Raw genomic sequence first — 17501 nt, 5'->3', positions numbered from 1 at the left:
CACTATCCATTGTGCTGAAGCCAAATAGCTAGAGAAAAAGAGAGAAAGAGAGAAAGAGAGAGAGAGACTTGGGGCTGTGGATGCAGCCATGGTTACCCGACATTCGCGTGGAGCCTGCCCGTGTGTGGAGGGGCGGAGCCTGGAAGGCATAGACCACATCACTCTCAGCAACGCTGGTCAGATCGTCGTCGTCAGAGAACGAACGCTGGAAGCCGGTGGCATAGAGCTCTGACAGGACCACCTGGATGGGGGGTGGGGGGTGATGGAGGGAGAGAGAGAGAGAGAGAGAGAGAGAGGAGATGGTTTAAAGAGATGTACATTGCTTAAAACCTCTTGAAGCTAGGGGGCACTATTTTTATGTTTGGAAAAATAATGTTCCCAAAGTAAATGGCCTATTTCTCAGGACCAGATGCTACAATATGCATATAATTGACAGATTAGGATAGAAAACACTCTAAAGTTTCCAAAACGGTCAAAATATTGTCTGTGAGTGTAACAAAACTGATATTGCAGGCGAAACCCTGAGAAAAATCAAACCAGGAAGTGGCTTCTATTTTGAAAACTCCATGTTCCATGGCCTCCCTTTGCTCCATTTACAGGGGTATCAACCAGATTCCGTGTTGTCCTATCGCTTCCTCAAGGTGTCAGTCTTCAGACATAGTTTCAGGATTTTATTTTGAAAAATGAGCCAGAAAGATAACATTGCGTCAGGTGGTCACATGAGTTTTGCTCACGCAACAGAGTTTGGACAGCTATTGTTTTTCCCTCTCCTACTGATAATGCCATTTGTGGTTGATATATTATCGATTATATATTTCAAAAACAACCTGAGGTTTGATTATAAAAAACGTTTGACATGTTTCTGTGGACATTACGGATATTATTTGGAATTTGTCTGCGTTGTCGTGACAGCTCTTTCCTGTGGATTTCTGAACATAACGAGCCAAACAAACGGAGGTATTTTGGATATAAAAATTATCTTTATGGAACAAAAGTAACATGTGTTGTGTAACTGGGAGTCTCGTGAGTGAAAACATCCGAAGATCATCAAAGGTAAATGATTAATTTGATTGCATTTCTGATTTTCGTGACTAAGCTACCTGATGCTAAGTGTACTTAATGTTTTGTCATGCGATCGATAAACTTACACAAACGCTTGGATTGCTTTCGCTGTAAAGCATAATTTCAAAATCTGAGACTACAGGTGGATTAACAAAAGGCTAAGCTGTGTTTTGCAATATTGCACTTGTGATTTCAATGAATATATATATTTTTTAGTAATATTATGTGAATGTGGCGCTATGCTATTCAGCGGTTGTTGATAACAATTATCCCGCTAAAGGGATGGGTAGTGTCAAGAAGTTAATACAGACACACGGAAGCAGACTTAATGTATAAACAGCCATGGACATGGCTATGTGGCTTAGCATGGCGGTCAAACACACACATACACAGGCTAATAGTTGTAGACAGACAAGCTATAGAGGACAAACAGGGAATGTATGTGACAAAGCAAACAGGGCAGACATGCTATATTTGTGTTAAAAGTCTGTTCAAGATCCTTCTCGAGTAAACACATATTAAAGGCCCAGTGCACTCGGAAATGTGATTTTCCAGCGTATGGGGTTGGAATCAAACTGACGTTTTGAAAATGATGACAATGCTCTTATAGTGTAAAAGCTATTGGAAAAGATTGCCAGAAATAGCAGTCTGTTTTGGTGGGATGGAGTTTTGGCCTGCCTGGTGACATCACCCCTCCCCACAACTTCCTGACAGTCCTAGCAAAACTCTTGTGTCGGGATTTGACTATAACATTAATCTGAAGACTGTTATTTATCAAATTAACTAACTGTGTTTAATTGTTACCCGATTCAATTAATCATGTAACAATTAACTCATTATAATCTGGGGCACCACGAGAGTGGTTCTTTAAAGCATTACCATCTCCCATTAAACTCTAAAAGGTCTTTTAGACATTTTGTCACATCTATAAACATTCAACTTATTAGTCATAACCTCCTATCATATCAGCATTCTGAACAGTCATAACCTCCTTGCATCTGCAAAAACCTGAGCTTTACTTATGATTCAGTACTACACAAATTGGTTTAATTATTTATTTACTAGCTAATTAAATGGGGACATAGGATAAACACGCATACTACACTGATATTGACTGGAGACGTAATACGTTAAAAACAGATCCCTAGCGTAATGACAACATGGATTACATTGCCACATTCAGAAACTACTCTGCCTACAATAACCATATACTTTGCATACGAACCGCCACCCGCTTTGAGCAAGAAATCATGAATGTATTTACGTGAAATGCCTGGGTTCGCCGGGGATCTCTCGGTGAACGGGGCAGCCTTGGAAAGACTGTTGGGCCTTTTTGCGGCACGCTCGTAAGGCTCTGATTGTCCGAAATGGTTCGAACAATTCTTCTACTGTTGTCTTTCTTCGTAGTTGTCTGGTATCCGGTGACTTGTCATGTAGTCCTGAACAGAACTACAGAGTTGATTTTCCTTCCATTTGCTCTCGAAGATGCTACTTTGAAGATAGGCAACCATATCGATGGTTCCCCAATGGGGTGATGACAGTAGCGTAATACGATGGTTTGAGCAGAGTAACAGGATGGTCCTACTTGAATTCACTTTCGAAGATACTTCAGCCGTACCAGTGATTTTATCGTCTCCACCTCATGTTGAGATTCAAATTTCAAACTATTTTAAACGCGCAGCTGCAGCTTCATGCTTTTCTGGTCCAATGTGTTAACTTCTTAATCCATCATTTATACCTTTATCTCGAAAGGGGCGGTCCCGGGAGGGTGACATGCTCTGTCTGTCTGTCTGTCTGTCTGTCTGTCTGTCTGTCTGTCTGTCTGTCTGTCTGTCTGTCTGTCTGTCTGTCTGTCTGTCTGTCTGTCTGTCTGTCTGTCTGTCTGTCTGTCTGTCTGTCTGTCTGTCTGTCTGTCTGTCTGTCTGTCTGTCTGTCTGTCTGTCTGTCTGTCTGTCTGTGGTTACTCACTGTGCAAAGTTATAGAAAACTATCTCTTATAGCTTTTCAAATTACATCTCTCTCTTAATTAACAATTACACATTCATAATTTTTCAAATGACATGCACAACCCATAGAATGGAAACTTCATCTATATAGTGTGTGTACTTTCCAAGTTACAGTATTTCCTTTGTAGCATTTTTAATGACATCACAAAATAACAAACAAAATGACATTAGTGTTCTCTGACCATTCCCAAAGTTCTATGTTTGAAATGTTGTTCCAGAATACGCTTTTGAACGTATTAGAGTTTCAGTGGGAAAAGGTCTGTTTAGACAAAGCACATTCCTTTGGTGAATTTGTAGAGGGAGAGCCTGGATCTTCTCCCTTGATTTACAACTGGACGTGAGTTGTTAATCCCCACTATTTCTTTCCTTCCCCCTCTATGGGTGAAAGGGGGTCTGATTGAAATTATTAATGGCACACCTGATCTGACCTATTTGGATTCTCATGGTCAGTCATGACACTTGCTTGAGAAATTGCTCTTTGCTAAGAAGCTATTTTTGTTTATTTTCTGACCATTTTAATTGTAAACAATCACAGTAAGACGCTTAATTATTACCCAGAAATGATTTGATATTGAGATAAAATAGCTGCATTGGACCTTTGAGGATCTCTTACTCTCTCCTCACATCTGTTTTCTGAGAAGGCTTTTATCAAATCACAAACAAACAGACAGACAGACAGAGATGGTTCCATTCCATTCCTTCTCACATACCATGACGAGACATTAGGCCCAGCTGTGGGGCTGACAGCAGACTCTCTCTGTCTGGAATCTTCCTATCTTTCCCTCTCTCCATCTGCTCCAGTCTCTGTCATTTGATCTGTCTGGTCTGCTCCAGTCTCTGTCATTATTATTTTTTTTAACCTTTATTTTACTAGGCAAGTCAGTTAAGAACAAATTCTTATTTTCAATGATGGCCTAGGAACAGTGGGTTAAATGCTTGTTCAGGGGCAGAACGACAGATTTGTACCTTGTCATCTCAGGTATTCGAACTTGCAACCTTACGGTTACTAGTCCAACGCTCTAACCACTAGGCTACCCTGCCGCCCCATTATATCTTCTGGTCTGCTCCAGTCTCTGTCGTTCTAGCCCCTCTCATTTCTCTGCCTGTCTAGCCCCTCTCTCTTTCTCCGTCTGTCTAGCCACTCTCTCTTTATCTGCCTGTCTAGCCCCTCACTCTTTCTCTGCCTGTCTAGTCCCTCTCTCTTTCTCCGTCTGTCTAGCCCCTCTGTCTTTCTCTACCTGTCTAGCCCCTCTCTTTTTCTCTACCTGTCTTGCCCCTCTCTCTTTCTCTACCTAGACCCTCTCTCTTTCTCTGTCTGTCTAGTCCCTCTCTCTTTCTGTCAATCTAGCCCCTCTCTCGTTCTCTGTCTGTCTAGCCCCTCTCTCTTTCTCTGTCTGTCTAGCCCCTCTCCCTTTGTCTGTCTAGCCCCTCTCTCTTTCTCCGTCTGTCTAGCCCCTCTGTCTTTCTCTACCAGTCTAGCCCCTCTCTCTTTCTCTGTCTGTCTAGCCCCTCTCTCTTTCTCTGTCTGTCTAGCCCCTCTCTCTTTCTCTGTCTGTCTAGCCCCTCTCACTTTCTCTGCCTGTCTAGCCCCTCTCTTTTTCTCAACCTGTCTTGCCCCTCTCTCTTTCTCTACCTGTCTAGACCCTCTCTCTTTCTCTGTCTGTCTAGTCCCTCTCTCTTTCTGTCAATCTAGCCCCTCTCTCGTTCTCTGTCTGTCTAGCCCCTCTCTCTTTCTCTGTCTGTCTAGCCCCTCTCTCTTTCTCTGTCTGTCTAGCCCCTCTCTCTTTCTCTGTCTGTCTAGCCCCTCTCTCTTTCTCTGTCTGTCTAGCCCCTCTCTCTTTCTCTGTCTGTCTAGCCCCTCTCTCTTTCTATGTCTGTCTAGCCCCTCTCTCTTTCTCTGTCTTCTAGCCACTCTCTCTTTCTCTGTCTGTCTAGCCCCTCTCCCTTTGTCAGTCTAGCCCCTCTCCCTTTCTCTGTCAGTCTAGCCCCTCTCTCTTTCTCTGTCTGTCTAGCCCCTCTCTCTTTCTCTGTCTGTCTAGCCCCTCTCTCTTTCTCTGTCTGTCTAGCCCCTCTCTCTTTCTCTGTCTATGTAGCCCCTCTCTTTCTCTGTCTGTCTAGCCCCTCTCTCTTTCTCTGTCTGTCTAGCCCCTCTCTTTCTCCTTTGTCTGTCTAGCCCCTCTCTCTTTCTCTGTCTGTCTAGCCCCTCTCTCTTTATCTGTCTGTCTAGCCCCTCTCTCTTTCTCTGTCTGTCTAGCCCCTCTCTCTTTCTCTGTCTGTCTAGCCCCTCTCTCTTTCTCTGTCTATGTAGCCCCTCTCTTTCTCTGTCTGTCTAGCCCCTCTCTCTTTCTCTGTCTGTCTAGCCCCTCTCCCTTTGTCTGTCTAGCCCCTCTCTCTTTCTCTGTCTGTCTAGCCCCTCTCTCTTTATCTGTCTGTCTAGCCCCTCTCTCTTTCTCTGTCTGTCTAGCCCCTGTCTCTTTCTGTCAATCTATTACCAGCTCTTTCTCTGCCTGGTTTCCCTTTTTCTGTGTTGGTCAGAGCAGCAGGGCTTTCCAGGATGATCCTGTTACAACGGGTAAAAAGCCTCTCTCTGAGAGGTATGGTAAGGCAAGGTATGGATTTATATGTTACAGTGAGTGAGTGGAATAATTCTTTACACCCCATAGACATAGGATAGAGCAGGATAGGGCCTTTTAGATTCAGTAGGCTAACAAGTCTGGCCCACTGACCGTGTGTGTGTGTGTGTGTGTGCAGCCCTTACCTGGTCTGGCGTGGTCTTGCCCTCCTCAGCAACCATGGCACGCAGGCAGGAGATGGAGCCGATGAGAGGCACAGCCAGACCAACACGTAGATACCTCTGACCCTTCGTACTGAACACCAGGGTCACACTCATACACCTGGAGAGGGAGACAGAAAGAGAATCTTGTTCCAGACAGTTCTTCACAAGCACACACACAAAGACAGCGTCAAGACATTGCACTTGCTGTGTTGTTCTCTTATCTCCTCCACGGTGTCTGTCTGGGCATGCTTGACTGCAAGGTGATGCTAACGTGTTAGCATTAGCACCACAGGGAGCCTGTCTGTGTCTGCTTAGGAATGCCTATCTACAATCAACAGGAGCTAGCTAGTGCAGAAGATGTGGGCATGACAGGTGGAGCAACAGGAAGGATGAAGGGATGAGCACTTAGTGCTATGAGGCCACAGGTTTGAGGTGACTTAGCTGAGCGAAGAAGGGATGGAGGGATAGAGAGATGGAGGGATGGATAGAGGAATAGAGGAAAGTCTGGGAGAGAGACAGGAGCTCTGATGACGCCCCAGCTTCCTGCTTCCCCATCATGCATTATTCAGGAAGTGTTGCGTCGTTGCTAACAGAGTGCTCAAAAAGCAGAGTGAGATGCGGTGTACAAAGTAAGAGCCAGTGATGTTAGTTTACCCCCTGCTGATGTAAGAAGACACGACCGTCACTGAGATTTCACTAACTGTGTGTGTCTCTACCACTGAGATTTCACTAACTGTGTGTGTCTCTACCACTGAGATTTCACTAACTGTGTGTCTCTGCCACTGAGATTTCACTAACTGTGTGTGTCTCTACCACTGAGATTTCACTAACTGTGTGTGTCTCTACCACTGAGATTTCACTAACTGTGTGTGTCTCTGCCACTGAGATTTCACTAACTGTGTGTGTCTCTACCACTGAGATTTCACTAACTGTGTGTGTCTCTGCCACTGAGATTACACTAACTGTGTGTGTCTCTGCCACTGAGATTTCACTAACTGTGTGTGTCTCTACCACTGAGATTTCACTAACTGTGTGTGTCTCTGCCACTGAGATTTCACTAACTGTGTGTGTCTCTACCACTGAGATTTCACTAACTGTGTGTGTCTCTGCCACTGAGATTACACTAACTGTGTGTGTCTCTGCCACTGAGATTTCACTAACTGTGTGTGTCTCTGCCACTGAGATTTCACTAACTGTGTGTGTCTCTGCCACTGAGATTTCACTAACTGTGTGTGTCTCTGCTAATGAGATTTCACTAACTGTGTGTGTCTCTGCCACTGAGATTTCACTAACTGTGTGTGTCTCTGCCACTGAGATTTCACTAACTGTGTGTGTCTCCGCTTGCGAAAGTATTCACCCCCCTTGGCATTTTTCCTATTTTTTTGCCTACAACCTGGATTTAAAATATATATTATTTTGGGGGGGGGTTTGTAACATTTGATTTACACAACATGCCTACCAGCTTGAAGATGGAAAATATTTATTATTGTGAAACACAAAAAATAAGATTTGTTTTAAACAGACTTGAGTGTGCATAACTATTCACCCCCCCAAAGTTAATATTTTGTAGAGCAATCTTTTGCAACAATTACAGCTGCAAGTCTCTTGAGGTATGTCTCTATAAGCTTGACACATCTAACCACTAGGATTTTGCCCATTTTTCAAGAACAAACTGCTCCAGCCCCTTCAAGAAGGATGGGTTCCGCTGGTGTACAGCAATCTTTAAGTCATACCACATATTCTCAATTGGATTCAGGTCTGGGCTTTTCAGGCCATTCCAATACATTTAAATGTTTCCCCTTAAACCACTTGAGTGTTGCTTTAGCAGTATGCTTCGGGTCATTGTCCTGCTGGAAGGTGATCCTCCGTCCCAGTCTCAAATCTCTGGAAGGGAAACAGGTTTCCCTCAAGAATTTCCTGTATTTAGTGCCATCCATCATCCCTTCAATTCTGACCAGTTTCCCAGTCCCTGCCAATGAAAATCATCCCAAGAATTTCCCTGTATTTAGTGCCATCTATCATTTCTTCAATTTTGACCAGTTTCTCTGTCCCTGCCAATGAAAAACATCCCCACATCATGATGCCCGGTGTGATGGGAGGTGTTGGGTTTGCGCCATACATTGTGTTTTCATTGATGGCCAAAAAGCTCAATTTTAGTCTCATCTGACCAGATTACCTTCTTCCATATGTTTGGGGAGTCACCCACATGCCTTTTGGTGAACACCAAACGTGTTTGCTTATTTTTTTCTTTAAGCAATGGCTTTTTATCAGGTCACTCTTCCGTAAAGCCCAGCTCTGTGGAGTGTACAGCTTACAGTGGTCCTATGGACAGATACTCCAATCTCCTCTGTGGAACTTTGCTGCTCCTTCAGGGTTTTCTTTGGTCTCTTTGTTGCCTCTCTGATTAATGCCCTCCTTGCCTGGTCTGTGAGTTTAGGTGGCGTCCCTCTCTTGGCAGGTTTGTTGTGGTTCCATATTCTTTCCATTTTTTAATAACGGATTTAAATGGTGCACTGTTAGATGTTTAAAGTTTCTGATATTTTTTTATAACCCAACCCTGATCTGTAATTCTCTACAACTTTTTCCCTGACCTGTTTGGAGAGCTCATTGGTCTTCTTGGTGCCGCTTGCTTGGTGGTGCCCCTTGCTTAGTGGTGCCCCTTGCTTAGTGGTGTTGCAGACTCTGGGGTTTTCAGAACAGGTGTATATATACTGAGATCACGTAACATATCATGTGACACAGATTGCACACAGGTGGACTTTATTTAACTAATTATGTGACTTATGAACGTAATTGGATGCACCAGATCTTATTTAGGGGCTTCACAGCAAAAGGAGTGAATATATCTGGACAAGAGCAATACCGATGTAAGAATGCTGTTCATCGTCTACAGCTCAGCATTTAACTCCAAACTCGTCATTAAGCTCGAGACCCTGGGTTTCAACCCCGCCCTGTGCAACTGGGTACTGGACTTCCTGACGGGCCGCCCCCAGGTGGTGAGGATAGGAAACAACCTCTCCACCCCGCTGATCCTCAACACTGGGGCCCCACAGGGGGGTGCGTTCTCAGCCCTCTCCTGTACTCCCTGTTCACCCATGACTGCGTGGCCATGCACGCCTCCAACTCAATCATCAAGTTTGCAAACTACACTACAGTGGTAGGCTTGATTACCAACAACGACGAGACGGCCTACAGGGAGGAGGTGAGGGCCCTTGGAGTGTGGTGTCAGGAAAATAACCTCACACTCAATGTCAACAAAACAAAAGGAGATGATCATGGACTTCTGGAAACAGCAGAGGGAGCACTAGAACACTAGCACTAGAACTTGATCATATTCCACTGTGTCAGTCACGAGGTAAGAACTGGCTGTTTTCGTTCTCTCTCTTCGCCAGCGAAGCTGAACACTATAAAAAGTAGAAGAGTGTATTAACATGCATTATCACCTCATCTAGCCCCTGTCCCATTGTAGCGCTCCTGTTTACATCTGCTGTGATACACCTTGTTACCCTGCTGCTGTTCAGCTCTAGTTTCAGTGTTGACGTTTTCACACACACACACACACACACACACACACACACACACACACACACACACACACACACACACACACACACACACACACACACACACACACACACACACACACACACACACACACACACACACACACACACACACACACACACACACACACACACACACACACACACACACACACACACACACACACACACACACACACACACACACACACACACACACACACACACACACACACACACACACACACACACACACACACACACACACACACAGTGGCTTTATGACTGGTGTGGCTTACCTGGTTTGCCGCAGGGGAATGGGCAGTGAGATGCAGAGGAAGGGGTCAAAGGTGTTGCTCTGTTTAAGGCAATGTGGACATGTCAGGGAGGACCTATAGACACAAGGGAGAGAGGGGGTTGGGTTAAAGGGATAGTTCACCCCAATTACTAAATGACATAATAGTCTCCTTACCCTTTAAACAGTCTATGGACAAGGTAAGACAGCAATCCACGCTTTGGTTTTGTTTACCTGGCCACTGTTTCAAATGCTAACATTTAATCATTTGTGGCAGAAATCCAATGCAAGTCAATGATAACTATATTAGCATTTTTGCGCTTCATGTCCAGATCATCTATGTCACTTCATTAAGTTACACAATACATGTTTTAATACTTTAGGATGAGTAGAAACAATAAAAGGTCAACCTGGTCAAATCACAGAGAGCAAACAAATCAATTTTTCCAACCAGCTCCTGTCACGTGATGTGGGATGGTGTGGTACACATGCACGTGATATTGGGCACCGTGTGTGTGTGTGTGTGTGTGTGTGTGTGTGTGTGTGTGTGTGTGTGTGTGTGTGTGTGTGTGTGTGTGTGTGTGTGTGTGTGTGTGTGTGTGTGTGTGTGTGTGTGTGTGTGTGTGTGTGTGTGTGTGTGTGTGTGTGTGTGTGTGTGTGTGTGTGTGTGTGTGTGTGTGTGTGTGGGTTGAGTGGAGAGGTAAAGATGTTCGACCTCACCTGGCAAGGCTTCTATATGTGTAACGTTATGCATGGCGTATTACGGAGTAGGTGGACAGAACAGAGAAAGTGCATTTAGCTCCAAGAGAGACAACACTACACCTGGAGCCTCACATCCCCAGTTAGAAAACACACAGGAATAGACTTAAATATTCACAAGGACGGAGAGAAATAACCTGGCTTTATTTTTGAATATTTTAGCAGGTGTTCCAAAATCGTGGTGGGAAGGGAGGAATGTGGGGAAGAAAAAAGTCATACTGCAGGAATTCAGTAGATGTAGGGAGGTTAACCGTTAATCGCTTAGCCAGCTTAAATACATGTATTTTCGTTAGTCGTCATGCATCTTATTTATCACACGTGCATGGCATACAGAGCTTAGTTTGAGGAGAGGAAGAGCCTACTTATTGGAGTGAAAACTGCTTTCGGAATCCAAGTCATTGCGCAACAAATAACTATTCTAAATGCAATCGCGTGTTATTTACATTGGTGGCCACGATTAAAAAAGGAGCTATTGTTATTTCTCAATATCAACTCGTAAAGCGAGCGTCCCATTCGCCAATCAGATGCATACGCTATAGCCTGCCTACAGCTGACTATCAGCGCATCACCACCATTTTGCAATATGAGCTTGCGGCAGTATAAATGTTTGCAACTTGAACGTTTTACGTCACTTCAAATAATGAGGCATGTCTTACCTTGCTTCAAAGTAGCCTCGTGAAAATCCATCCATAGAAACACGAAGGTCATTTTTTTTAATAAAGACTTCCTCATGCCATTAACCAGCATTTCTCTCCTGTTCTAATGGTTTTCATATTTACTTTATTTCGTTGTCCAGAAGCCAAAGGCACAATCCTAGTCATATTAGCAACTAGAGGTCGACCGATTATGATTTTTCACCGCCGATACCGATACCAATTATTGGAGGACAAAAAAAGCCGATATGATTAATCGGACGATTTTTAAAATGTATTTGTGATAATGACAATTACAACAATACTGAATGAACACTTATTTTAATTTAATATAATACATCAATAATATCAATTTAGCCTCAAATAAATAATGAAACATGTTCAATTTGGTTTAAATAATGCAAAAACAAAGTGTTGGAGAAGAAAGTAAAAGTGCAATATGTGCCATGTAAGAAAGCTAACGTTTAAGTTCCTTGCTCAGAACATGAGAACATATGAAAGCTGGTGGTTCTTTTTAACATGAGTCTTCAATATTCCAGGTAAGAAGTTTTAGGCTGTAGTTATTATAGGACTATTTCTCTCTATACCATTTGTATTTCTTATACCTTTGACTATTGGATGTTCTTATAGGCACTTTAGTATTGCCAGTGTAACAGTATAGATTCTGTCCCTTTCCTCGCTCCTACCTGGGCTCGAACCAGGAACACATCGACAAAAGCCACCCTCGAAGCAGCGTTACCCATGCAGAGCAAGGGGAAAAATTACTCCAAGTCTCAGAGAAAGTGACGTTTGAAACGCTATTAGAGCGCACCCCGCTAACTAGCTAGCCATTCCACATCACATCGTTACACCAGCCTAATCTCGAGTTGATCGGCTTGAATTCATAAACAGCAGAGCTGCTGGCAAAACGCACGAAAGTGCTTTTTGAATGAATGCTGATGAGCCTGCTGGTGCCCACCATCGCTCAGCCAGACTTTATCAAATCATAGACTTAATTATAACATAATAACACACTGAAATACGAGCCTTAGGTCATTAATATGGTCGAATCCGGAAACGATCACCTCGAAAACAAAACATTTATTCTTTCAGTGAAATACGGAACTGTTTTTAAATCTAACCGGTGGCGTCCAAAAGTCTAAATATTCCTGTTACATTGTACAACCTTCAATGTTGTCATAATTACATACAATTCTGGCAAATTAGTTTGCAATGAGCCAGGCGGCCGAAACTGTTGCATATACCCTGACTCTGCGCAAGAGAATGTCAGGACCCGGTTACGAACCCGGTTCTCCGGAGTGAGAAACAGTCACTAAACCAACTGAGCCACGAATAGTCAGCAGAACCCAGAAGATGAGGCAGACACAGCAGTACTTGAGACGGTGTATTTAATGAAGTAAAAAGTGAAGTTCTTCAGGAAAACATGTAACTCCACAACCTCAAAAGGAATTCCACAAGAACAAAGGCAATCCTCCAAGACAAAAAGGCAAATCCACAAGGTGGAAGGCACAGCACAAAAAGCCTCAAAAGGTACTCAAAAACAAACAAACAAGAACAAAAAACAGAACTCCACAAGAGAGTCCACCGGGATCAACAAGAGCTCACAGAGTACTAGGGCTGGGTGCTAACATACAAACACAGAGCAAAGAACTGAGTAAAACAAAGGGTTTAAATACAATCAGGGGAAACGAGGCACAGGTGCAAATAATAATGGGGATCAAGGGAAAACAAAAGGTCAAAAGGCACAATGGGGGCATCTAGTGACCAAAAACCGGAACAACCCTGGCCAAATCCTGACAGAGAAGTGACACAATTTCACCTGGTTAATATTGCCTGCTAACCTGGATTTCTTTTAGCTAAATATGCAGGTTTAAAAATATATACTTCTGTGTATTGATTTTAAGAAAGGCATTGATGTTTATGGTTTGGTACACGTTTCGCGAATGCGCACTGCATCGATTATATGCAACGCAGGACACGCTAGATAAACTAGTAATATCATCAACCATGTGTAGTTATAACTAGTTATTATGATTGATTAAGTTTAATGCTAGCTAGCAACTTACCTTGGCTTCTTACTGCATTCGCGTAACAGGCGGGCTCCTCGTGAGGCAGGTGGTTAGAGCATTGGACTAGTTAACCGTAAGGTTGCAAGATTGAATCCCTGAGTTGACAAGGTAAAAATCTGTCGTTCTGACCCTGAACAAGGCAGTTAACCCACCGTTCCTAGGCTGTCATTGAAAATAAGTATGTGTTCTTAACTGACTTGCCTTGTTAAATAAAGATGAAATAAAAGTGTAAAAAAATATATATATATTTTTTTTAAAGGCAAAATCAGTGTCCAAAATGACCGATTTTTGATTGTTATGAAAACTTGAAATCAAAGGTATTTATTAACCCTAATTAATACAATGGTGTGGTAATCAGTAATCAGTAGTGTAAGTGAGTGTTTTCATGAATGAATTAATGCAGGGTGATGACCTCTAATAGCAACCCATCATAGTAGTTACTATTAGATTCCCCCTCTTTATATGTTCCTAATTGAGATTTATGTCATCTCTGTCAAATGGAACTGCTCGTATTAGATGCACAGATTAAAATTGTGTTTTCCCCGAATTGCATTTGGGCAAATGTTTGAGAATCTAGTTTTATTAGCTGCTCCATTACAGGATTTGCATGGTCAATAATAGGCTATAGTCTTTTGACTAAAAGACAATAGGCTTGCTATTGTTGCATGTTTCCATTAGGCTCTTAATGAAAAATGTCCGGTCCTTTGTATGCATAGTATCAGAGAAGAAGAGGCGAAGCGAGGGGTTTCACTCTCACCAAAATCTGTCCAAAATAAATCCAATGCGTTTCTCTGGGCTTATTCTGGCCCTAAGCTTGTCGCCTGCTTTCCTGTTTTTGGATGACTCCTATTGCTCTGGCGGAAACATAGGCATCTTGTCATTATATACAGATCTCTGACAGTATTTCCTCTCGGTGTCACGCCTTGGTCTTAGTATTTTGTGTTTACTTTCTTTATTTGGTCAGGCCAGGGTGTGACATGGGTTTATTTTGTGGTGTGTTTTTGTATTGGGGTTTTAGTAGGTATTGGGATTGTGGTTGAGTAGGGTTGTCTAGCATAGTCTATGGCTGCTTGAGGCGGTTCTCAATCAGAGTCAGGTGATTCTCGTTGTCTCTGATTGGGAACCATATTTAGGTAACCTGGGTTTCACTGTGTGTTTGTGGGTGATTGTTCCTGTCTTTGTGTTTGCACCAGATAGGGCTGTTTCGGTTTTCATTATTTCATTTCATTATTTTTGTAGTTTCTGCATGTATAGTTTTTCCTTCATTAAAATATATCATGTATCATCATCACGCTGCGTTTTGGTCCGACTCTCCTTCACCACAAGAGAACCGTTACAGAATCACCCACCACACCCAGATCAAGCAGTGTGGTGACAGGCAGCGACAGCAGAAGCAGCGAAAGGAGGAACGGACATGGGAGGATGAATTGTTCGGAGAAGGACCCTGGGATCAGCCTGGAGAATATCGCCGTCCCAAAGAAGAACTGAAGGCGGGGAGAGCTGAGAGGCGCTGGTATGAGGAGAAGCAACAGCGGCAGCAGGAGCAACAATATCGGGACTACACTACTTGGGGGGAAATAGACAGGTGGGCGGTCGACCCAGAGAGAGTGCCGGAGCCCGCCTGGGATTCGCTGGAGCAGTGCGAAGCAGGTTATCGGAGAATGGAGTTGGCGAAGTAAGCATGGCGGCGCGGAAGGAAGACCGAGTCAGCCCCAAAAATTTCTTGGGAGGGGGGGGCGGCTCAGGGAGAGTGTGGCAGAGTCAGGGTTCAGACCTGAGCCAACTCCCCCTGTTTATCGTGAGGAGCCAAGGAGGAGACCAGAACCAGAGCCGGTGTTGGAGGTGAGTGAAGCAGAGACTGTGAAGGAGTTAATGGGGAAAGTGGAGGAGAGAGTTATGAGGGAGTTGCTAGTTTGGTGCTTTAAATACGATATTCGCCCGACGGAGCGTGTCGGGGATTTAATGGCACCTGGGTCAGCGCTCCATACTCGTCCTGAGGTGCGTGTTAGTCGGCTGGTGAAAATTGTGCCAGCCTCACGCACTAGGCCTCCTGTGTACCTACCTAGCCTTGCACGTCCTGTGCCAGTCATGCTCTCAGGCTCCCCAGTAAGCCTTCACGGTCCGGTCCATCCTGTGCCACCTTCACACACCAGTCCTCCGGTGGCAGCTCCCCGCACCAGGCTGCCTGCGCGTGTCCTCGGTCCAGTACCACCAGTGCCAGCACCACGCACAGGCCTTCAGTGCGCCTCGCCTGTTCAGCGCAGCCAGAGCTTTCCTCCTCTCCAGCGCTGCTGGAGTCTCCCGCCTGTTTAGCGCAGCCAGAGCCTTCCTCCTCTACAGCACTGCCCGAGCCTCCCGCCTGTTCAGCGCAGCCAGAGCCTTCCTCCTCTACAGCGCTGCTGGAGTCTCCCGCCTGTTCAGCGCTGCCAGAGCCTTCCTCCTCTACAGCGCTGCTGGAGTCTCCTGCTTGTTCAGCGCAGCCAGAGCTGCCAGCCTGCATGGAGCAGCCAGAGCTGCCAGCCTGCATGGAGCAGCCAGAGCTGCCAGCCTGCATGGAGTAGCCTGAGCTGCCAGCCTGCATGGAGCAGCCAGAGCTGTCAGTCTGCATGGAGCAGCCTGAGCGGTCAGCCTGCATGGAGCAGCTAGAGCTGCCAGTCGGAACGGAGCTGTCAGTCTACAAGGAGCTGCCAGTCTGCATAGAGCAGCCAGAGCTGCCAGTCTGCATGGAGCAGCCAGAGCTTCCAGTCTGCATGGAGCAGCCAGAGCTTCCAGTCTGCATGGAGCAGCCAGAGCAGCTAGATCCGCCAGACTCTTCCAGATCTGCCAGTCAGCCAGACTCTTCCAGATCTGCCAGTCAACCAGACACTTCCAGATCTGCCAGTCAACCAGACACTTCCAGATCTGCCAGTCAACCAGACTCTTCCAGATCTGCCAGTCAGCCAGACTCTTCCAGATCTGCCAGTCATCCAGACTCTTCCAGATCTGCCAGTCATCCAGACTCTTCCAGATCTGCCAGTCATCCAGACTCTTCCAGATCTGCCAGTCAGCCAGTCTCTTCCAGATCTGCCAGTCAACTAGACTCTTCCAGATCTGCCAGTCAACCAGACACTTCCAGATCAGCCAGTCAACCAGACACTTCCAGATCCGCCAGTCAACCAGACTCTTCCAGATCCGCCAGCCAGACAGGATCTGCCAGAACCACCAGCTAGCCAGGATCTGCCAGAGCCTACTACCTGCCTGAGCTTCCTCTCAGTACTGGGCTTCCTCTCTGTACTGGGCTTCCTCTCAGTGCTGGGCTTCCTCTCAATGCTGAGCTTCCCCTCAGTCCCGAGCTACCCCTCAGTCCCGAGCTACCCCTCAGTCCCGAGCTTCCCCTCAGTCCCGAGCTTCCCCTCAGTCCCGAGCTTCCCCTCAGTCCCGAGCTTCCCCTCAGTCCCGAGCTTCCCCTCAGTCCCGAGCTTCCCCTCAGTGCCGAGCTTCCCCTCAGTGCCAAGCTTCCCCTCAGTGTCGAGCTTCCACCTCAGTCCCGAGCTGCCCCTCAGTCCAGTGGGGTCCTTGGTGAAGGTTATTAGGCCAAGGTCGGCGGCGAGGGTCGCCAATCAAAGGACGCGTTACAGGGGGACTAAGACTTGGTTGGAGTGTGGTCCACGTCCCGAGCCGGAGCCGCCACCGTGGACAGACGCCCACCCGGACCCTCCCCTATGGGTTTAGGTGTGCGGCCGAGAGTCCGCACCTTGGGGGGGGTTCTGTCACGCCTTGGTCTTAGTATTTTGTGTTTTCTTTATTTATTTGGTCAGGCCAGGGTGTGACATGGGTTTATTTTGTGGTGTGTTTTTGTATTGGGGTTTTAGTAGGTATTGGGATTGTGGTTGAGTAGGGTTGTCTAACATAGTCTATGGCTGACTGAGGCGGTTCTCAATCAGAGTCAGGTGATTCTCGTTGTCTCTGATTGGGAACCATATTTAGGTAGCCTGGGTTTCACTGTGTGTTTGTGGGTGATTGTTCCTGTCTTTGTGTTTGCACCAGATAGGGCTGTTTCGGTTTTCATTATTTCATTTCATTATTGTTGTAGTTTCTGCATGTATAGTTTTTCCTTCATTAAAATATATCATGAATCATCATCACGCTGCATTTTGGTCCGACTCTCCTTCACCACAAGAGAACCCTTACACTTGGGTCACGTAATTCTTCAAATTTTTTTTTTTTTTACAGTTTATTGACCGGTTAATAATGATGGTCAGTCGGAAACAAAATTGACTGAAATATGATTCCTAAGTAGATGTGCTTATTAGAAAAAGAGAAGTGCAGACGGAAACAGAAGAGCGAGCACCAAGTCAAC

General features: G+C 45.2%; 1 protein-coding gene across 3 annotated transcripts in view; it reads right to left on the bottom strand.

The window, feature by feature from the left end:
* The window catches only part of LOC124002952 (ubiquitin carboxyl-terminal hydrolase 43-like), a 125055-nt gene that overhangs the window by 50770 nt on the left and 56784 nt on the right, over positions 1 to 17501 (bottom strand). For all 3 annotated transcript variants that reach the window (XR_006833169.1, XM_046310810.1, XM_046310811.1), the window contains exons 4-6: positions 9686 to 9778; positions 5827 to 5962; positions 97 to 241 (exon numbers count right to left, since the gene is read on the bottom strand). Coding sequence is in view for 2 of the 3 variants with exons in the window: in XM_046310810.1 (XP_046166766.1) it covers positions 97 to 241; positions 5827 to 5962; positions 9686 to 9778 (374 nt within the window). In the remaining variant the exon portion in view is untranslated. The remainder of the gene's footprint in view (positions 1 to 96; positions 242 to 5826; positions 5963 to 9685; positions 9779 to 17501) is intronic.

Source organism: Oncorhynchus gorbuscha, linkage group LG18, assembly GCF_021184085.1.
Source record: "Oncorhynchus gorbuscha isolate QuinsamMale2020 ecotype Even-year linkage group LG18, OgorEven_v1.0, whole genome shotgun sequence".
In the NCBI taxonomy this organism is placed as follows: domain Eukaryota; kingdom Metazoa; phylum Chordata; class Actinopteri; order Salmoniformes; family Salmonidae; genus Oncorhynchus; species Oncorhynchus gorbuscha.
Note: the sequence above shows the minus strand (reverse complement) of the source record. Positions and strands in the feature narration are given on the sequence as shown.